We start from the raw sequence: 23337 nt of genomic DNA, 5'->3' as shown, positions 1-23337 counted from the left end.
TCCTAAACCCCATCTCATTTTCCCTGTATTGCTTGCTTAATGGGCACTTTAATGAGCGTAGCATTTCCATTTTGAAAGGCACAGAGCACAAGACAGAAACTGGATTTCTTCCTGGACAGTTTCCATCCCTTCTTCTTCTTGTTTACAGCTTTCTCTTTCCTTTTTTCGTCCTGCAACACAACTGAAATTTGCTGAACCAGAAAGGGGAGGAAGGAGGTGTGAAAGGAGAGGTGATCTGCCTTCTCATTGCTTCGGGAAGAGCTTATTAGCGACCTGCTCACTGGAAGAGGCCAAGTGCTCTAAAGAAACTCCAGGTGCCTCTTCTGTTTCCACAGAAGCCCAGGGCCCTGAGTATACAGTGCATGACAGAGTCTAATCACCGAGATAATTACTGCTACCTGGACTGCCCAACTGTTGTGTTTTGTAATCAAAAGCAATACTGGCAGGTGTGAGGCTGAGGCTGCTGAAAACTCGGGGAAGCTACTGAAAGCTTATCAGCCTGAAGCACCTTTATTCGAGCCAGTGGGCCTGTGTGGCTTAGATTTTGTGTTAGCAGGACGTGCGGGGATCTGGAGACCACAGCAGAGCACTTGGACTGCCGGGCAGACACCAGCCCCCCCTGGAGGAATACCCTCGGCTGACTCGGGTACTCATGTTTCTGAAACTGGACTCATAGCAATTTCAAAAAGCTCTGTGCCGGTTTTGAATTTGTTCTCTTTAAATAGTGGATCAGTACCTGACTTAGACAGCCTTCATTTGGCATTCAGTGAGGAGAAATTGATTTTCCTCCTGGCCTGGACAGGCTGTCTATATTTGATGAGTACAGTGTGTGCAAAGCTGGATAGAGGTGTGTGTTCCTACCCCTTGCCACCTGCTTCGTATTCATTCTGGCACAGAGCTACAAATTGGCTTTCTCTTCCCCATTTCAGCCGGCTCTCGGTAATTTATGTCTTTACCTCTCTGCCATAGCATGCTAAGGAAATGGAGTTTCCACTTTCAAAATCAACTTTACTGAAAATGAAGCAACATGGTAATAATTGGTTTTTAAAATGCTTAAAGGAATCCCAAGTGGAAAACAAGAAACAAGTCGCAGAAGAGGCAGAGAAATTAGGTCAGAAAGACAAGGACAGTTAAAAGGAGAGAGGCAAATAAAGAAAAGTGGGAGAGGATGACAGGAGATAAATTGGACAGGGAGAGAGGGTCAAGGAAGCAGCAGAAGGGAAGACAGGAGACAGGAAAAGAAATGATGTTGCACTTGAGTAATGAATGGACTCAACGAAGGAAATAGAAAAAGTGAAGGCCAAAGTAAGGATTAAGGAGAAAAATGTCAGAGACAGTCAGCTCTCTAGAACCGCAGGTTCTTGGTGGCCTGAGAGGACGTGGAACCAGGGTAGTCCCATCCCCTGTGAACTGAGGTGGCTGAGGGCTGTAGGACAGTCTGATGGTCAGGGAGACTGGCCCGTGCAGATGCTAACTCAGACTCCGAAATAAGGCCCAGCCAGCCTCACTGCTGGGTTTGGCCAGCCTGTAATGGCAACAGAATTCACTGATGTATATTTCAACTGAACTGTATAGCCAAGTTCTTAAATAAACAGTCACCAGATGTAACTGGAAATTAGAATAAGGCTTTCAGAGGTGGGCGTTTCTATAGGAAAAGCCTGAAAACCCTTCAACATTGCTTTTTCCAAAGCTTTCAGTCACCTGTGGTTTTCAACCCCAGCTAGTTGGGTAGCAACTGTTCCATTGCTGGACTGCGTGGATCCTTCTAGTATTTACCTTTCACATCCTCCAGGGCAGGGAGAGTGGCCGACACCTGTGGTGCCGGCAAAGCCCCTTGGCAGGAATGTTAACTCCACTGGTAACAAAGGGACCTTTGAGAGACTGGGACTATAGTGGGACCACCTGAAACCCCAAAGCTGGGAAATCCAGAACAGGTCTTCTCAGCCAGCCCAAGTGTGCAAAACCAGAGCTGTCAGAAGAAGGTAGCAATGGCAGGAGGCCTAGGAGAAATCTCAGGAAGGTGTCATTTGTCCTATGGCTTCAGATCCAGAGTTTGGAAACTTGGCACCATCTCCCGGGCTTTGCTGCGTATCCTGTGCTGGCAACTGGATGTTCTGTGGAGTCTGGGAATTGATGATCACCAGTAGATTGTGGGTGGTTTTCCCTGTGCAGCAGATGCCTTCTGTTATAGTTGGAGCTAAAAGCTCTTTGTGTGTGTGTTTCTTAGAGTAAGTAACAGATTACCCGATTTTCACCAATGAGTGGGAAATGTAGCAGTAATAAAATCCAGGCTGATTTATATTTGTCAGTGGGCTATTCTTTCACAAACATGCTTTGATAGTATACTTAGTTTTCATATTGTTAGATGTTTCTAGAAAATCATGAGGCCGTCTCATGCTCAAGTGTTGCTGATTCTCCAGACAGCCATCCTGTTCTTGTCCTTAGTCCCTTTCCAGATGAGAACATTACCTCCAGTCATACAGAGTTATGGTTAATGGTCAATTCATTCAATGCATATTAATTAGCAATCAAAGGGACCGTTTGCCTGGGATTTTTCTGGATTTAGCACTGAAAGTCTTGCATTCCAGGAAACCTCTCAGTCCCAGGCAAAGCAGGGCAACTAGTCACCTTATCGTCTACCATGTTCTAACAGAGCTAGAAGACACCCTAGAAATCACCGTGATTCCTGCTCAGTAATTCCTTTCCAAGTGCTGGTTAAAACCAAGGAGTCCTCTTTGTCAATTTATTTTCCTTCTGAGTCACACGTTCCCTGGATTGGAGGAGATAACTAAGTACTATGATTGAACATGTAATCGTCAGCAATAAAATTAAATGAAAGGTACTGCAGTGAGCCAGTAAGAATTTTATAACCCAGATTAGAATTTAAATATTAGGTAGTCAAAGACATAAAGTGCATCACAAATCATTATTCAGTATCTGGATACAGTTTGGCACATCAAAGAGATCATTTCTAAAATGGTGTCATTTCAGGGAGTTTAAAGAATGAAATACAATGTACATACCTAGTTATACCTTCTTTTTCTGGAAAATGTCCACAATAATGGGAAGGGATGAAGGAACAGCCCGGAAGCCAACAGATGGCAGTTGTAGTCCAGGCTCAGTCACTAACACACCATTGACCCCAGACAAGTCATTCTGCTTCCCCAGATCCAGGCATTTTCTCATCTGAAAATGAAAGTGTAGGTAAGAATTTCTTACGGAACAGCTAGCAGGGGGGAAATATTTGAAGCCAGGAGACTCGTGTTGCAGTCTCCACACTGCATTTACTACCATGTGGCCTTGGATGGGTGAGCTAGCCTCTTAGTCTTCTCATATATGGAATGGAAAGTCATTCATCCATAGCTCACCTAGCAGGGTTCTTGAGAAGACCAAGTGATGATGTAAGAAAATTGTACATATGTCACATTCCATTGTCATGTAGTGTCCCTTAGAGCCCAAGGTAGCATTTAACATGGTCATGATTCAATGCAAGGGCTGGTAGACTTTTATATGTGGGCCAAGTCCGGCCCCTCACCTGCTTTGTGTGACACCTATATCTACATCTATTTCTAGATAGAGTCAGTCATCGTAACCGGTCATGCTCATTCATTTACATTTATACATTATGATTGCTTTCATGATACAACAGCAGGGTTGAATAGTTGTGTTGCCACAGAATAGTTGTGTGGCCCACCAAATCTGAAATAATTTAGCTTCCAACCCTTTACAGAACTACTTTGCTAACCCTGATCTATCAGAAATATTTCAAGATTGGTGTTCCAGGGTCCAGGATTCTCTTGGGCACTGTGTCACTGTATGATATCAAGCAAATGATTTACTCTCTGGTTCTCTGGTTCTCATACTCTAAAAAGAGGGGAATGCAAATCCAGCCCCTTCTTTCCTCAGAAATGTCGTTCGGGTAGATAAGAAAACAAAAGCATTGATTTTTCTTCTGAAAGAAAGATGATTTAAATTCAAAGTACTCTTCATAGAGTGGATGCTGTTAGGTGATTCAGAAATGATGACTGATGCGTTATTATTCTGTTCTCTCATGTTCATCAGTGGGGGATTACTTAGATCAGTGATAGCATACAGACCCCTGCACTGTGGTACTACATCAAAAGCCACAGTAAGGCACCAGAGTGTAATTTAATCACAGTATCCAGTCAAGAGAGTGAGTTTTAATTGCTTCTTTATCCCTTTATCCTCTGAAGACTATCATTAAACATTTACAAGACATGAACTTCAAAACATGCCAATGTCTCAGCTGGGGTCACCTGAGAGTTGGCCGTTTTAATCCAGGACTGAGAGAGAGAGCCCTTCAGGCACATGAGGAAGGACTACTCCCAAGACAGAACAGCAGTGATGGTAACACGTGGCTGGACTGCAGAGCAAATACCAGAGGTATTTGTCTGTGTTGAAACTTTAATTCGTATTTGATTGCTGGACACTTGACTGATCCCCAGTCTGGTTAAGCGCATGCACAAGTGACATAACAAACCTTTGCCCAACACATGGAAATATTATGACCTCCTCTTTCCCAAGAAATCCAACAAAGCACCAGGAAGGATCTCCCTAAAGGAGCAGCTCTTACTATGTCTCAAAGCAGCCATCTAAGGAGGCCAAGCCTGGTCTTTGAAAGTAACATGGGCTCAGGTACAGCCAGTTATCAGATCCTACACACAGAACTCCAGATTTATGGCATAGATAAATTAGTGGGCAATCATTTGCTCTATAAAAGGAGTCTTGACTTTACAAGCAGATTCACTGCCTTTCACAGATCTGCTGCCAGTAGTGCAGTTCTAATAAAATCTCATTGTTAGAAAGGCAGCACACACATGCCTTTGCATTGCTAACCTAGATGGAAATACGAAGAGCAGAGCCCACTTACAGTCCCCTTGGATCTTAACGTGGCTTGTGTCAAGGTCCTTTGTTCTCAGGCCAGGAGCTTAATGTTACTTGTTAGTTATGATTGGCTAGGAGAGATGGCAGGCTGTGATTCTTCAATTTTTTTTTGAAATATAGTCAGTTTATACTACTTCAGTTATTTCTGGTGTACAGCATCATGTTCATGATTCTTTAATATAACAACAGTGAAACAATATTATGTGATTTCATTGACTAACTTACTCTGATTATCTGCATGAGATTTCAGAAAAGTGAAGGATCAGTCATATAGGAATAAGCTACCTAGCCTTTTGATGACAGGTCGTAATACTATTAGCAATAGCTACTGTGTTGAGCATTTCATGTGCCAAGCAGCATTCTAACTCATTGGCTCATTGAAGCTCAATCAAGTCTGAAAGCTAGGTACAATTATTACCATTCCTATATTACAGAGGGAAAATTAAGGTGCAGAGAAGTAAAATATCCTTCCCTGTGTCCCAAGCCAATACATGCAGTCAGGATTCAAACTCAGTGAGGTTGGCTTTATAGTTTGTGCTATTAACCACTGTGCTATGTTGACAAGTAAAGTGACTGTCAGGTGCTAAAACGTAGGAGCAAGAGCACCATATGACATGTTTTCTACCTTCAAGAAGCTAATAAGTTTGTCTGCCTCAAACCATAAGAGAGAAACTAATATTGGACTTGTCCGTTGCCTTTAAAAAAAAAAAGAAAGAAAACTAGATAAAATATATCAAACGACTATTTCATCCATTGAACAACAGAACAGTGAGTACTGTGATCCCTGAGGTAAAGAAAAAAAAAAGATGACCCCTATGATTGCCCTAGTTTTCTGCGTAAAGGCACATTTTGAGTCATGCAGCATGGAGGGAAAAACCAAGCATACAGTAGTTTCCCTAAATTGCAGGGACAGAGATGAAAGTTCAGGGAGTCTGAGGTAGCTATGTTTTGTAGGACAGAGTACCAGAGGAGGAGCTAAACAGAAAAAGAGCTCCAGAACGCTGCATGAATTCTGTGAGTTCTGTGCTGCATGCTATGCTCAGCATGTGCAGGGTAAAATTTCATACAACTCAGCAAAGAACAGCTATCAGGGAGCGGGAGGCTGAACAATTCCCAGAGACCACAGGGCTAGGAAAATTTTGAATTTTGATCAGCCAAAATGGATCAAACTTGTTGAATATGCAGTACATTCAACAGAAGAACAAAGAATAAATGAAACAAACACAAAACAGATAGCTAGATGGTAGACTGAAATTCAAGCATGTCAATAATTACATTAATCATAAATGAACTAAATCCTCTAATTAAAAGACAGAGATTGTCAAACTGAACAAAAAAATTAGACTCAATTATATGCTATTAGCAAAAAGCACACTTGAAATATAAAGACACAAGTAGGTTAGAAGTAAGTGGATGGATAAAAATTATGCAGCAGATTCTGAACACGTGAAGACTACAATAACTACTCTCCATAAAAGCAGATGTCAAAATAAAGAATATTATTATAGAGGAGAAGGACGTTTTATGATGATAAAATAGTCTATTCATCAATAAGGCATGTAAATCTTAATAAGGCATGCAAATGCACTCAATTACAGAGCATCAAAAATTCATGAAGGAAAAACTGACAGAATTGAAAGAATAGACAAATCCATAGTTATGGTTGGAGATTTCAACACTCATTTTTCCAGTAATTGTTTGGAACAAGTGGATAGGAAGTAAGTATGGATATGGAAGACTCAAACACACAGTCAACCACCATGATCAAACTGATATTATAGAATACAAATTCAGCAATGGCAGAATGCACACTCTTCTTTCTAGAGAATCCAAAAATAGATCCATACATATATGGTCACATAATTTTTACAAAAGTGCAAGATTATTTAATGAGGAATGAATAGTCTTTAAGACAAATAATAATGAAACAAAAAGATATCCTTATACAGAAAAAAAAAAAAAAGAATCTTAACCCTTACCTCACACCATACACAAAAATTAACTCAAAATGGATCATTAACCTAAATATAGAATCTAAAACTACAAAAATTCTAGAATAAATTACAGGAGAAAAACTTTTGACCTCAGGTGAAGCAAAGATTTCTTAGATTACAAAAAGCATTAATGATAAAAAGATTTGATAAATTAGACTTCATCAAAATTAAAAGCTTATGCTCTTTGGAAGACATCATGAAAAAGTGTAAGATAAACCACATATGAGAAAATACTCATAATACATATGTCTGACAAAGGACTTATAACTCTTAGAACTCAAAAAGAAACAAAACTCACCAAACATGGGCGAGATATTTAAACAAACACTACAGTCACAAAGAAGATACATGAATGCCCAATAATTACAGAATGATACATTCCTACACACTCCATGTCCCCCCCCAAAAAAGAACAAACTATGCAACAATATAGATGAATTCCAAGATCATTATGCTGAATGAAAAAAGCCAAACACAAAAGATTGTGTTCTGTATAATTCCATTCATGTGACGTTCTAGGAAAGGCAAATCTAATCTGCAGTACCCGGAAGCCAGTCACTGGTCGCCCGATGCTGAAGGCAGGAAGAAATGAACCAAAAGGGAGCACGAGGGAACTTGTAGGAGTGTTGGGAATGTCCTACAGCTTGACCGCTGTGGTGGTCACACAGGTGTGTATAGTGTCAACACTTGAAGAATGTACACTTTAAATAGGTATATTTTATAGGATGTAAGTTGTGTGTAAAAAGAAATTAATCATTTTGTTGCATAAACAGTATTAGCACTTACTGTTACCTGACTCTTTCCCAAAGTTACACAGTACTTTGAATTCCTCCAGTTAATCTGAGAACTAGGAGATTAGCGTGGGTTGTCTTGGTCTGATTGAGCATCACCGTCGGAATTCACCTTTCCGTCCCTTGAGCTCTTGCAGAACTTTGGACCTTGTGCTTTAGCTCTTGGTGTGCATGTCTTAGCTCCCCTAGTTGGGCCTCATTGAGGGCAAGGGCTTCGTACAACTGCTCTTTGCTTAAACTTTCCCCACAGCTCATTTGATGAATGTAGTTAATGTTGGAAGAGTGTATTTCTGGAGAACAGTTGGAATGAGCTACTCTGGAAAGTCCTGAGTTTCCTGTCAATAGAGGTGTTTAAGAGAAGACTGAACGACTATATATTAGGAATGTTATAAAGTGCTTCAAACCTTAGATGATGGTTGGACTGGGGAAGTTTTCTCCAGGCTCTGATTTATGTGGAAAGAAAGTTTCCAAGGGGACGAGGCATTTCTCCACAGAGAGAAGAGATTCTAAAAATTAAGGGGGACAGTAGCCATCCTGTCTGACCAGGTAGAGTGGGGTTCACCCTAAACCAGCAGGGTGGGATTCTGTGTCTTTTACCGAGCTTGGGAGGTTGAATTAGAAGCAAGGGAATTACATAATTTTGGAAATGTACAAGCCAGATATTCTATTATGAAATCTAACAGGAGGAATTTCAAAAAACACAAGTTCATGTGAGAAGTTCCCTGGAAAGACAAGATGCTGGTGGTGTGGGCACAGGTCATCCTAGGATGGCAGATTCACAGAATTGCCCTTTCACTCCACTCAGTGAGGCCAAGACTCCCCACTCCCGTGCACCTTCATCCTTAAGATGAAGGAATGAATTCAGCACAAGGTAGAAAGTTCTGCAGATCCTCTCACCAGACTCCTTTACTTACAATTGTCATTATAACCTTTAAGTCTAAGTTTACTCATCCATAAAATAAAAAGAAGAAGAATTATAGAATCGTCCATATTTGACAAGAGGATGCACATCAGATGCTTAGTTAAGGCCATTACACATAAAAAGTACTTAGCAAATCCTGGCTATGAAAATAGTTATGATTGTTATCTTTTTCATCATGAGACAGTATGTCATCGTACACAGCCAGTACTCCAGGGGCAGTGAATAGGACTGCTATCTCCAGTCTCTGTGCCAGGCCCTGAGTGAGACCGCCTGATGAACAGCCTTTGCTGCGTTAAAATTAGAAACTTGGGGAGAACGAGACTTTCTCCTTTTTGAGTTTCCTCTGCAGAGTCCCGAGCAGTTTGGGATGAGATATTTTATTTTCCAGTCAACCTCATTTCTACGGAGATGCATTCTACTATACTGAAATTCTATGAAGTTCCGTGAGAGCAGACACCTGTAAGTGATGCCCATCATTGTTTGCCCAGGGCCTAGCAGGGTACCTGGCACTTCGTAGGAGCTCAGTAGATATCAGATGAATGAATATGAGCTTCTTTCCAAAAGTCATGTTTGACAGAACCCCTAAGTGGCCGCCTTGCTATGCAGCAATGAAGTCAAAGTTTGTACGTTGTAAATGTAACTGTGATCATACCGAGCAGTCATTTAACCTGTTTACAGCAACGGGAAGATTATTTCTCAGCTGCGTCATGTTAGCCAAGAAATAATTCATGCTTCATGTTCCATGTCCTCCCTCGTGAGATCTTCTTAGCTGTTTAATTAGTTAGCCAAGGACAGCATACTTGCTTTTCCACCTTTTGTCAAGAATTCTAAAGGCTTTCAGAAAAATGACTTATGAGGTGAAACAGCAGATCTCCTGGTATTATTTATAAACTGCATCCTGGAAACTATTTCAGGGTCTGTAGCAGCAAATCTCAAGCACCATTTACCTTACCCCATAATTCTGGAGTTTGAGTATAAATGATGGAACAGCTAATGACATGTTGCCCCACACAGTAGCATTCATTAGCTTCCTTGATCATCAGCAGCCATTTTTTTTTTAAAGAACACACAGAAATGTATAAATTGCAGTTTATCTCACCATAGAAGCATTTAATCAAATGTACTGTAATTGTATTTTGGGCGGCTACTGAAAATAATCACTGTTTCTTTATTACAAGGATTGTCCTAAAAATTACATTGATGAGGGTGAACCATAATAGCATTGGGAATTTAGCTACATTTAAATGTTAAATTTACATCTCAGCCTTTAAGATGCCCTGTAAACTGATTGCTATGGGCCAGGATCTTTTCATGAGCATTGGCATTTAACGGACATTCCTGGAGCTGATGTTTTACTTTGCGTGAAACGCGTGTTTGCATCAAAAGCGCACTCATCTCCCAGTCTCCTTCGCATACACTTGTTTGTTTCGGAATCCACAAAACTTTTCACGTTCAGCTCATTTTTTCCACTTATTGTATAGCAATCTTTAGAAGGTTATATTTTAAAAGGTTTTATGTTAAAAAAAAAAATAGTTGCATCCCTTAGCAGATAGTCAATTAATGGACCGCCAAATGGGAACCTGCCAAGTGACCAGAAAAGAAAAAGGCTATTTGCATAAATAAAATGAAAGCATATTAGAATAACTGAGCCACCAGAAGTTCACCAAACTTCCCACCAGCGTCAGTCTCTGACTTTGCTCCATCTTCAAGGGTTATGGTTCGAGGCCAGAACTACTCATGTTTCTGTTCTCCTTGCGGTTCTGTCCCCAAAGCTGAGGTGGAGGAAATTTGACTAATACTTTGCAACTTTAGCCAAGTCGTTTGTGATCTTTTTGCAACCAGCTGACTTATGCGAAAACATGGACACACTTGTTTTGGATAAATCCATGCTATCTGGCACATAAAGAAATAATAAAGAACTGAAAGGAATCTGGAGGCACTCATTGCCAGATCAATTTTCTTCATTGGCCTGAGCTGCCTCTAAATTGATTCCCATGTTACCATCCTCATTTTTCTGGATATAATTACATGTTATTCATTAGTATTTAACTTGCATTATATTTTTAACGCTGCATCTTTTCAGATGGGATTTGCTTTTAGTAGTCAACCTTTCTTTTATATGTTTCCTGTTTTCTGTGGTACAACTTCCCAACTTCCTGTGATCATCACACTGTCGTATCCAGAAATGAAAAAGCCCATGTTGGCTCAGACTCTTGACCCATCTAGCCTGCCGTTCGACTGCTGACGGTGGCCCCCAAAGCCATTTTGTGGAGGACTTGGCAGCCCACCCCTAAAGTTTGGGATGCATGTACTCTGAAATACTGATTTTTCTTTGTAACCCAGTATGACTTAATCAGCTGTGAATTTATGCTAGAGCCCTTTAAAGGGACAATTTTAGCATGTTGTACCTATTGGGGGGATGGATAAGGGAGAGCCACAGTGTAACTGGAAGGGCCATTGCAGGTTCTCAAGACTGATTCCTACTACAAATAATAACAGCAGTCCTCAGCCTTATAGAGAAATACCTGTTGCTTCTGTTCTGTGTCTCCTAGCCAGATAGCTCCCTATCCAACAAAACGTTCCCTTCACTCCAACAGCAACTCAGTCTTTTTAATTGCCAGTATAGTTTTATCAGAGTTTCTTTGGGTACAATACTCCCCTTCTCCTTGCTTACAACTTTTTTTTTTAACGTTTTTAAAGATTGTAAAGATTGTAAACAAACAAGCCTTTTATAAAAGCTGTGATCTCTTTTCCCCTATAGACTATGTGCTTAAGTGCTTAATAATAAACGTTTTTAAAAATTAATTGTATAAATTCATCAGCCTGACCATGTGGAAGTGAGAATCCCTAGTCAGAGGTCATAGTCTCCCTTGCAGCCTCTCTCATGGATGGACAACTTCCTGTCCACCGCTGGCCTCCAATACCATAATCATGTAACGGTGGTTCACTCCAGCTCCACCACGTCACCCAGGCATTCCTGCGATGCTCCTGCCAACCAGCCTTCCAGAGTTACTCGTGTTCAGGAGAAGCAGGTCTAGAAGAGCGTGTCCACGTTCTACTTCCAACTGTCTCATTCCGTCATTCCCGCTTGCCAACAGAGGGGGAGGTGGCAAGCAGAAAAAAAGGTTCATACCTACCAACATCTGCCTGCCACTGAACAGCGCGTTTGGATGTAACCTTTATGTGTCTATAGCCAGAAATCAAAAATCTGTCAATTTGAACATGATTATAGAAAACCATGATGATTTTTAGGCTCTCATTATAAACTCCACACTGGAAACAATCTTAGAGTCTTCAAGTCTGAAGACCCATATGCACTGAATGTTCTCACAGTGCGCTCTGCCAGACAATTCTTACTGATGCTTTCTCAGTGTCTTTCCCCAGGTGTGGAGAGAGCTGCAGAAAGGCATTTGCAGAGAGTCACACTGGTTCACACAGGTGGGAGCTTTATTGACATCCGGCCACGAAAGAAGAGTGGGCAGTAATTTCTGTACGGACAAAGGGAGAATAATAAATTGGGAACGACACATAAACATGAGTCAGATTCAGAATTACCCCTTTGAAGAAGTGTCGACGTTAGGTTGAGTTACAAAAAAAGGTAGAAGGAGAAATCAGTACAGGTGTCTCTTTCTGTCTATATCTGGAAGCTACGACCACATGTGCACACACACAAAATTATAAGCTCAAAGATATCACATATGAATGTGACTGTACTTTTAAGGTTTATAGGTGGGTGGGTGGTATTAAATTACAATTTTCTGAAAGACAAAATCATGACTTTCATATGGAAGGTGTGAGGCAGATCACAAGATAAATTAGGGCAGTAAGAGGTGGGTAGGTGCTGAAGACAAGTCCAATTTTATATACACACAGACACACACTTGTAGTTTTCTCTGTATGGAGAGATACATACACATATAGACATATACACGTGCATTTCTATTTCTGTGTGTGTGTGTCTATGTGTGAAAGCTGTTTTTATTTTCCCCTAGTCCTCCTCATACCTGGCAACCATCCACTACCGTACAGAGAGGAGGCAGAAAGCCAGCCTTATGCTGGTGACCAGTATGCTCAGTGCTCTTAGGGTAATAATCACGGATAAAATCATAAATAGGGACCATGAGTCACTGAACTTTAGAGAAGAAACATGAATGTTTAAATTTGTAGGTAGGTGGTATTAAATGATAATTTTCTAAAAGGTAAAACCATGATTCTCATGCAAATAAAAAATGAACACATGGCAAATATTGTATTCAAATCATTAATACGGGAATCAGTAAGATATTAACATCAATTCAAAGAGCATTTGAGAAACTGAGTTGATGCAAGTTAATCAACGCTAACCTAAGATTGCTAGGTTAGATAAAAACTGGGTAACTGGTTAAGAGGCCAGATCGAGGCCTCTTAGAGGCCAATAAACTGTAACCTTTGGAAACAACTGTTCTATGGGACAGAAATAATTTCCATCTCTTCCAGGCTAAATAGCTGCGAGTTATCACATAGCATCACTAAGTCCGGGACGTTTAATCAATGGGAAGCGGTGAGTCAAACTAAGTGCGTCGTCCGAGATAATCTTTGCGTGGACTTGCCCCTGCGTGGCATGGACAGGCTGTGCCGCCACCTCTTTGCCTTATTTTCAGGCTGTGGGTAATTCCCGTGACAGTGGTGGAAAGCAGAGGCACACACTGAGTGGTCCATAATAGAGAGTTCGGAGCTCAGCTTCTGCATGAAATGTCCTATGGTTTTGGTAACAAGAATCTTCCTGTCACTCCCCAAGGCAGCAGTTGAGAGGAGAATCCCCAGAAAATGGGATTTACTTCACAGAAATGGCTGTGGAGAGGCAGAACGAAGCCAGTGTCTACCTCTGCCTTTGCCCCGTTAGACGTTTAATAATTCATTCGTTTATCCATTCAGTGAGTCAGCACACAGTTACTGAGCGTCTACTACCTGCCAGGTATTCGGGACCAGAGTGAAAAAGACAAAATCCCTGCTCTTACCTTCTAGTGGGCAAGACAGGCAGCAAATAAATCGTCACAAGAGTAATATAGTTTTAGGGAATAGACAGTGCTATGAAAAAGGGAGGGGAAGAAGCAGGTGGGGGGTAACAAATGGTCAGAGGGGAGGGTGGGTTTACACAGGGTGGTTGGGAGCCCCTAGGAGGGCTGGCAGGGTGTGGCCCGGCGAGAGCGGGGCCTTGGTGTCAGGAGGGGCTCTGCTGGTCGTCTTCCGACAGAGGGTCTAGACTGCCTGAGCCTACTGTGCGAACACAGCCAAGTGTTCACTCGATTTTATGGCCTGGGATGCCTCCAGCTTGAATCTCCTTCTTCTTGTCATGAAGCAACATAGGGATGGGGGACCAGAGCAGCCAGTGGAGCAAATCATTCACAGTTTCCAACTGGGGGAAAAGCTGTTACAGATGTCCTGGCATAGGGCTGTGAGAGAAGGCATAGAAAACGGTTAGGAGCATGGTTTTCAGATCAGAGACCCCTGGATTCGAATCCTGTCTCTACTGCTTACTACCGTGTAACTTTAGACAAGTTGCTTAAATCGATTTTCCATCTATTAATGACAATCACTTCCTCACGGGGTCACTTGGGAAATTCAATGAAATAATCTCCAAAAAGCCCTCCGTGCACAGGAGGCGCTCGACAAAAAGTAGCATTCCTGCTGAACTCTCACGTTGGGAGGGCCTGTGGTGCCATCTTCACGCGGTGGTAGCTCACTAGCCTTACTACTGCCACACGGCCCTTCAGCTTTATGGAAAGATGAAACATTATCACAGGTTTAGGTCCCGGTGAACCCGAGGGCCTCCAGATATGCTGGTGTTGACCCGTGTTCTGTGATCAAAATTATCCCAGCCACGAATCCAAGTTTTCCAAAGAGATGGAAGGTGCAAGGTCTTAGGAGCACACCTGAAACTTTTTAGCACAGGCTTGGAAATTCCTGGATAAGGTGAGAATTTAGAAACTAAAACTGTAATACTTTTCATGGAGTTTTGATCTGGGACATTTTCCCTTTGCTGTACTGTCCTGTCTTGTCCTTTCCTTTTTTTGCTGTTTTTTCCTTTACCTCTTAAAAGTTACTTTCTCTTCTGGAGAGCTGTGGGTTAGGGAGCCATTAATTAGCTGCGTCTCACTCTAATTTTCAGTGAGACTTAATACAGTAGAGATAAAACTGCCCCTTTGGAAAAGAGAGAATAAATGTCTGCAAATTCTACGAATTGATTTTCTAATTGTTTTGGTAATAATGTTTTTTTTTCCTTTGATAATGTTGCTGAAAGAAATAGCAGTTTTAATTAAACTTTAAATGTACTTTATATTTTGTAGATTCTAGGGGGACGAAGTTTTCTTGCAGAGACTAAGTTAAGACCATAACGTTCTTCTCTAACCCCATAATTATTATGATCAGGGGAATGTCTGTAATACATTACACTGTAATTAAATTGCATACCCCAGACTGTTCAAGATCTGTTTATAAAGGGGAAATGGATTTTCCACAGCTGCTTGCCTGTGAGTGCCTCCTTCATGCAGCATTGCGGTAGCTCGTGTATGTGCTGAAATAACAGACTTGAATTTAAACTTTTAAGGTTTTCAGAAACTTCTTATAACATAAATTGCCTAATTTGTGTACATGAAAACCCACTGATTACATATGAATGAGAGTCAGCCTACAATAAAGGAGGCTAAGAGAATCTTTGTGTATTTCCCCACCCATCTCTTTGGGAATTAGCAGGTATTCGTTTAATCTTGCTGGATATCCTGCACAGACCACACTCAGTACTGGGAGGGCTCTGTGAAGTTTGGAATCTGCTGTGAACAGAAGGGAGCAGGGCAGGTATTTCTCACAATATTCATTGGACCATCTTCACCCAGTCACACAGCTGGAGAATATTTTGTGAGATGAACGTTAACAAAAAGGGATTCAGAGAGGAGAGAGGAGAAGCGCGGAAAGGAGGAGGAGAAGGGAAAATAATCCAAACCTGGGTCAAGATGGGGTCACATACAAGAGATCCCACCACCCCCGTCCAGCTGTTCGGTCTTTAAGAGCAATCATCAGAACCTTGATTTATTAAATCAGAACCTTAAATCCTTCAAGTTGTATTTAATGGATGGTGCTGCTGTGGCTATGCTGGGTCATCCTAATGGATACATAATATCTATAATAAGGTATTAACTGGTGCCTACTAGTCCTCACTGGCATCTTGAACTTAGGGTATCATCAGCCCTTACTCATTCACAAGTGAGGAAACAGGCTGAGTGACCTTACGTGCTTTGCCCAAATTCACCCAGTTATTAAGCAAAACAGTTTGAACTTGAACCCAGTCTTAACTGACTCTAACCTCTATGTATCTCCCTTTCTAGGTCCAATTTCTCCTTGACTGACAAACTCAAGGATATGTCTTCATATCCTTAAATCCCAAACCTCCCTGAGAAATAATTTCCTAAAGGTGAGCCGTCCTAATAATGCTGAAGTTTGTTTCCACGAGGCGAGTCTCCGCCTTCAGAGCGAGCGGGCTCCGTCCCACCAGCTTCCCTACTCCAGGATGCATTTGATGATGCCCTGTTCAGAGCTCATCTACCTGTCAAAAGATACTTTGCCATTTAACCCTAAGGATAGTTAACATCCCCCCCACCTCCCCTTCCCCAGTGATGTCAGGTGCTCTCAGAAATGGAAATGCAGGCTCTCCCTCGTGCTGGTCTCCTAGCTCAGTAGCTGTCGCTGAGCAAACGTCTCCTTGGAGCTGCAGAGACGAAGCTGCGAGGCCACCGACAGGCCCTCTCTCCTCTCTCCTGTGCTCATCAGCGCTTTCACTGGTGGTGCCTCGCCTTCTGGAGTTGTTTTAGTTTTGTAAAATGTTCATGGGAACTTCGACGGCCTCGGAGGAAATGCTTTCCTTAAGTCGCTAGTTCTACAGGGAGGCAGCCAAATTCCCAGCCATCTGGCAGTCAGTTTCTGTTCAGTCTGAGACAGAAAGGGAGTTTCAGAGGCCTGAAGAGGGCATGCCCAAATATGTCTTGCTTCTATTTTTCAACGTGGAATTTGGAGCCGTGTCTGTCAGCTATCATGACATGTCTGTAGGAAACTCTAAATGGGAGACAACAGCCCCAAGCAAGCCACACGCTGTCTTTTGGAATTAAATGTCCTTTCCTGTTTCTTAAAGTCCAAAATTCTGATTCATCTTCCATCTACCCTCGGTGACTTCCGTTCTTTGAACTTCTTGATTTTGTCCTTAACTTGGACATGAATTTGACACCCACCTGATGCTGTCTGGGATTCAGAAAGTGCATGGTCCTCACCAGTTCTAAAATGTCACAGTTTCTGTTAAAAAATGCTTCTAGCTCCTGCCAAAGGAAATGCATACATTGGTCTCTCCTGGGTGTGCTATGAGCCCCAGGCATAAAGAGCCTTCTGGTTTGCAAATGGACTGCTGGCCTTTTCACTGGGAAGTTTAGTTGTCTTCATCCACATGATTTCCAGGGAATTTCAGGGGCTAGCGTATCATCATCTGGCCCTGGTCCTTGTCACCTGTCCCCCAGACTGCACCTCCTCCCCAGCCATCTCCTCAGCACCATGGGTGTTTACACAACTCTGCCTCCATATTTTTCTGGAGTGTCTCCCTCAGGGCCATCTCCAGTCTCCCACCTTCCTGCCCACTGGCCCCCAGAGGCTCCCCATTTATGAACTACATTCAGTCTATTTCAGCCTTACATTTGGGACCTTTCAAAGATAATGTTGGTAGCCAGCTTTATCTGCAGGAAACCCCATACCTTTGAAAATTAAAAAACACATTTTAACTCATGAGTCAAAGAAAAATCAAACTAGGAATTGGTAAAAATTTAGAACTAAGTCATCATAAAAATTCTTATCAGACTAGTGGGATCTCGATAGCTACGGCAGAAATAGGGGGAAGACTGTAGCCTCACTGCTTATGTCAGTGACAAGGGAAGTCTACGAAGTAATAAACTGAACATTCAACTCAAGAAGTTAAAAAAGCAAAAGTGAATTAACCCAAAGAAAGAATGAGGGAAATAACAAAAATGAGTAAAAATTAATGAAAGAAAAACATTAGAGAGAGTCTACATTAGAGAGAGTCCCCAAAAACCAAAATTGTCTCTCTCTCTCTTTTCTTTTTTTTTTTTTGAAAGAGTAATACAAACTACTGGCAAAACTGATGAACAAAAAAGAGAGAAGACTCCGATAACCAGTATCAGGAATGAAAAAGAGTGCTCCCTGCAGATGCTGCAGACGCTGCAGACGCTGCAGACGCTGCAGACTTAAACAGAGGTAAAGACAGGACATTACTGACAACTTTATGCTGATTATTTTGAATATTTGGCAAAGTTTACACATTCCTAGAAAAATGTCATTTCCAAAAGAAATGCAAGAAGAAATACAAAACCTGAATAGCCCAATAACCAGGATATAAATTGAATCATCCATTAAAATTCTAATCATTGAAGAAAGTATCTGACTTAGATGGTTTCACAGGGAGTTCTACAAAATGACCAGGAAATGAATCACTCCTCTCTTACACAAACTATTCTAGAGTGTAGAAAAAGAAGGAACACTTGCCATTTTATGAATCAGATATATATTCTTGAAACTAAAAATGGACAGCCACAAACCAAAAATGCAAATTTTTTTAAATGTGTAATTTACAGTTACCAAAAAAAAAAAAAAAAAAAGGTATAAGCCATGGAGAAAAGAAAACTAACAAAAGGCACACCAAACAAGCTGTATTACAAAACTTTAAAGACATTACAGAAGACAAAAGTAGAAACATATCAACACAGCATTTTCATGGACAAGGACACAATATCCTAATACAAAGATGTTATTTCTCTCCAAACTGATATGTAGATTAACACAATTAACATCAAACTCCAAAAATACTTTGGTTCAGTTTTAAAATGATTATAAGCTTTATTTGAAAGAGCAAACAGTCAAGAAGCAAAGACATTCCTGAAGGAGAAAAAAAGGGAAGGTGAGGGAACTCAGGCTGCCAGATAACAAGGATTAGAAAGCAGTTGTAATTAAGATACCATCGTACTGTCACAGGGATAGACAAACAGACCACTGGAACAGAACCAGAAAGCCCCCCAACAAACCCATAAATATAAGAAAACTTGACATATGGCAAAATCAATACTGCAGATCAGTGGGGGAAAGAGGATGTTCTAGTCAATAAATTTTGCTGGAACAACTGAAAAATAAAAATGGAAGCCTAACCTACACAGAAACCAATTCTAACTCTAAATGGACAAAGAATTTAAAAATCAAAAGCAAAACTTTAGAAGTTTTTGAATAGGACACCAGGGAATATCTCTATGTTATTAGGGTAAGGAAGGATTTCTTAAACAAGATATAGAAAGTGAAAATCATAAAGGAAACTATTCATAAATTCAACTGCCTTAAAGTAAGAACATCTCTTCTTCAAAATGCATGATAAAGAGGGAAAAGAACCACAAACTGGGAAATGATTTATATAAACTTACTACCAACAAAAGTTAGTGTCTAAAATATATGAAGAGTTCCTACAAACCAATAAGAAAAGAAAAACAAATCAGTTGAAAAACGGAATCAGTTATACTTCAATAAAAGGAAAAAAGAAAAAGAAAAATGGGCAAAAAGCAAGCACAGGCATTTTACAAAAGAGAACATAAATGACCAAAACAGTGAATATGTGAAAGCATGCTCAATCTCAGTAATTTAAAAAAAAACTAAAGTTAAACAAGCCATATGAGATAATATTTCACACCCACCAGGTTAGCAAAAATTAGCTGGATGATACCAAGTGCTAGAGAGGGTATGAAGCAAGAGAAAGGCTCATATACTGACAATGGACGTGAAAAGGACAGCACATTGGAATTGCATAATAAACTTAAACAAGTGCATGCCCTATAGCCCAGCAATTCCGCTCCTACGTTTAGACCCTGGAGAATGTTGAGATATATATGCACCATATGTGTATGGTAAACTAAAGAAAAGCAAGGAGTAGTTAGCACACAAGCAGAACAAGATAGCGGATACCTCTGGAGGGAGGAATGGATCCACGGAGCGTGAGAAGGAGCTCATACAATGAGCTTCAAAAGTACTGGTGATGTCTTTCTTACATTGAGTTATGAACATATGTGAACTTTTATATTGTCACCCTTTATAATATATATTTATGTATATTACACATAATCTTATGTACATATTTCATAGTAAAACAGTAAGTAAATAAATAAATTAGGTCAGAGGCTAAAGAGCTGCTGTTGGAACCCACAAAACAGAACCAGTAGGTTCTGAAGGGTGACTAAGAATTGTGAAGATTCCCGAGGCTCTGATCCATGGCTCAAACTAGAGAGAAGCTTCACTAGTGAGAAGAAAAGCTTTCCAGTGGGGCAGAGACTCCTACTGGTGCCCTTGGAGGTTGCTGGGAAATATTATGGGAAATAAATGAATGATTTGAGAAGAAAAATGTGAGCAAAGGGATATTGACTTTCTTTTGTATCCAGGAAGTACGTGATTTGCACTCTGCTGATACCTATATATATATATATACATATACTGTATTTTTATAAATAAAGAGGACACTTTTATCACTTGCTTTTCAAATAAAGTTTCTTTTCCTTCACTGAGCAGGAAGCCCAGAGGTAGGTGGTGGAGAGCTTGCTCATGGGCTTGCAATATTTTCTGAATCTGGGTTCCTTCTGTCCTTTCCTTCTGCCATTTTTAGTGTGTGGGCTGTTTGCCTCATGCAGTCCCAAATTTCTCATCTCCTTTTAATTCAGCACGAGGGCATTTTCCTGACTCTTGTCATCAAAGTAAAGGCTTTCCTAGAACTCTCCCACAGCCTGTCACTCATATCCTAGTAACCAGAATGGTGTCACCTGGCCATTTCTTGCAGCAAAAGAGACTGGGAGCATCATTATTTTGCTGTTGCAGCCTGTGTGATAGGAGCAGGCAGGAATGAAGCAGGGAGGGGGCAGCGGTTTCCAAAGTACCTCACTAAGAATTCTTCCCCTTTCCTCCCCAGGAGCCAGTCTGCTCGATGACCTCTATAAATACTTCTCCTTCCATCACTCCCACGGAGACACCATGACTGTCATGGATCCAAAGCAGATGAATCTTGCTGCCGCTGTCTGGGCTGTCGTCTCTTACGTCATTGCGGACTTGGAAGAGATGCTGCCCAGGTCTTAGTAGGAACAAGGGCGAAGGCCCTTTTGTCCTTTCTGACGAGGAATCCTGGGCCTGCAGTTTCAGGAGCCCTCTCTTCACCTAACAACTTCATCTGGTCATTTACAAAGCACAACACTGTTTCATATTTTTCTGATATCATCTTTCTTGATACTTTCCAAATTCTCTGTTTCTAGTATAAGGAGTGATCTCCATCCCTACATAGAATCAACATACGGTTGGGATCACAGTTGAGGCATTTCTTTATGCCACATATAAGAATATTGTTTCTACTTTGAGAGTAAATACTGGATAAATCTTTGGAATCCCTCTGGCTTTTATGCATGTATTTTTGAACATTAAATCAAATACAGTAATGCCAATTTTTTTTGGTTTTATGTTATTCATTGAAGGAGTAGAGGAATACACAATTGTAGCATGGTTTTAATTGAATGTATGGATGCATCTGGCTTTCTAATTTGTACCTTTTTATATTATTAGAATTTTTTAAAATGAGATATGGAATTTTAATTAACAGAAAAAAGATATGACACCATTTGGGGAAAAAAAATCAAGTATCTATAATCCAATTGCCTTATTAAAACTCTATCACCGGACACATGATAAGACTATTTTACATTTATGTTTTATATAGTTCACATAATATTTCTGTGAAGTTGGGGCTTATTCACATTTTGCCAATAACAAGATTGAGGCTCAGAGAGGCTACTATAGAGCAAAATTTTGATCCCCATCCACTCTGGGCCCCCTACTGCTACCTTACTGGAGGAGGATGGAGGAGTTGGGTTGGGGGACGGGGTGAACATGTGGGTGGCGGAGTGTGCTGGTGAGGTCAGTTTTCAGCACGAATAGAATAGGAATTATGGAGAACTACGTGGGAGTTGGAAAAATAGAGGGTGGAAGAAGAATGAAGAAAGGGAGAGGTCTAGAGGGTTTTTTCTCATGGCAGTTCTACTTGTACGTCCTAATAACTGAGATCTACCAGGCTGCCATGGAGCCTGGCACGCGCTATTGAGTAACTATAGCTGTAGGCATTTTAAAGTGCAATTCTCTTATTTTCCATCAATTGTAAAAGGCACTGTTCATCTGCTAAGAAACAGTGTCTTATTTGAGTGGTGGCCTATTTCCTGTGTGCGTAGCAGCTTTCCAATTTGACTTTAGGGTCAAGTTGCTTTTCTGATTCATTTGGCTGAGTAGACTGAAGTGCGAATTGAAAAGAGAAACCCATTTAAATATTGTATAATGTGAAAAGGGTGAATTCTGTAATAGGAAAAGGAGAGGATTAGCAGGTAAAGGAGGTTGATTGCTGATTTTGTCCTTGACATTATTAAGATGTGGTTTTGAGGGTTCTGGTGTGTCTGTGAATGATTTGGAGTTGAAGTTCCCCAGAGTGTTCCCAACTTCCTCAAACTAATTACACTAATGATATCAAGAGTGTTTTGAAAAGCCTCCCGCGTCCACCCTGCACACATTCCGTTGCCACACAGGCCTATTTGCTCAGTATGCTCCCCTCATAATAACTTCGGATGCCTCCCTTTACCTTGAGTAAATATCAAACAGATCTTGATATCTATATCTGTCTCATGAAATATACATCCTCGCTAACTGTGCCCAAATGATTAATTTACTGCTATGTGATGATTAGCATAAAAACCTCATCACGACATGAGATAGAAATGTTATCAACTAATTGCCCTTTGAAGTGAGGGATGTTTTTGCATAGAAATTAATGATGCATGCTTACTTCTTAATTCTCTGTTAAACCAGAAAACCCAGGACTGTTTTCTGTTCAGAACAGAAAGAAATTACCTTTGAAGTTTTGGGGTTTTTTGGTTTTTTTTTTTCTTCTCTCTCCCTTAGATGATCCCCAGTTCAGCAGAGAAATGGTTGGGAAGCAATGGTTAATGGAGTTCTGTACACAAAGTGAGACAGGTGAACTTAGCTGTCACCAAATCAGGTCTTCCAACCAATCAATTACACAACTTCAGGCAAAAGCCTTTTCCCTGGACATTAGAGCCTCCCCGTGGCCCTAACACTTGACAGATAAACACACATATATATGCAGCGTATCCTAAGTGTGTGCAAGTCCTTTGGAGAATCTGACGTTCTTATTGTCATCGGTGGTCATTCCAGATCTGCTCAAGCAGCCGCACAACTACCTGTGTGTTTGATGGTACTTCAGTAGGCCTTGTTCTATTTTCCATCTTTAAAGAACATTTTGCTGTGCCTTAGATCTTGATGATAAAGTCATGCCCTAACCCAATGAGTCCTCTTAATTCTGAGTACCGACCAGTCTATCCCAGATTGTAATGGAACATGAATTTTCCCCAAGCTCTGCCTTGCCATTCAAATCATCATCACCATTATCACTGATACCCACCCAGGGCCAGTTACACTGCTAGGAAATTTATATACATTTTCTCATTTAATCCTCACCCAACACAACGAGGTCAGTCCTATTTTAATCTCCATTTTAGAGATGAGAAAACCTCTCATGTGGCTCATAAATTACTTCTCCATGGTCACAGAACTGATCAAATGT

General features: G+C 40.9%; 1 protein-coding gene across 1 annotated transcript in view; it reads left to right on the top strand.

Moving 5' to 3' along the window:
* The window catches only part of CPQ (carboxypeptidase Q), a 389854-nt gene extending 369056 nt beyond the window's left edge, over positions 1–20798 (top strand). Inside the window, 1 exon segment of the mRNA XM_032468179.1 lies at positions 20635–20798. Within this exon segment, the coding sequence (XP_032324070.1) occupies positions 20635–20798 (164 nt within the window).
* Positions 20799–23337: the final 2539 nt, after the last annotated feature.

This window comes from Camelus ferus, chromosome 25 (assembly GCF_009834535.1).
Source record: "Camelus ferus isolate YT-003-E chromosome 25, BCGSAC_Cfer_1.0, whole genome shotgun sequence".
Taxonomy (NCBI): domain Eukaryota; kingdom Metazoa; phylum Chordata; class Mammalia; order Artiodactyla; family Camelidae; genus Camelus; species Camelus ferus.
This window is presented reverse-complemented; position numbering and strand designations above follow the sequence as displayed.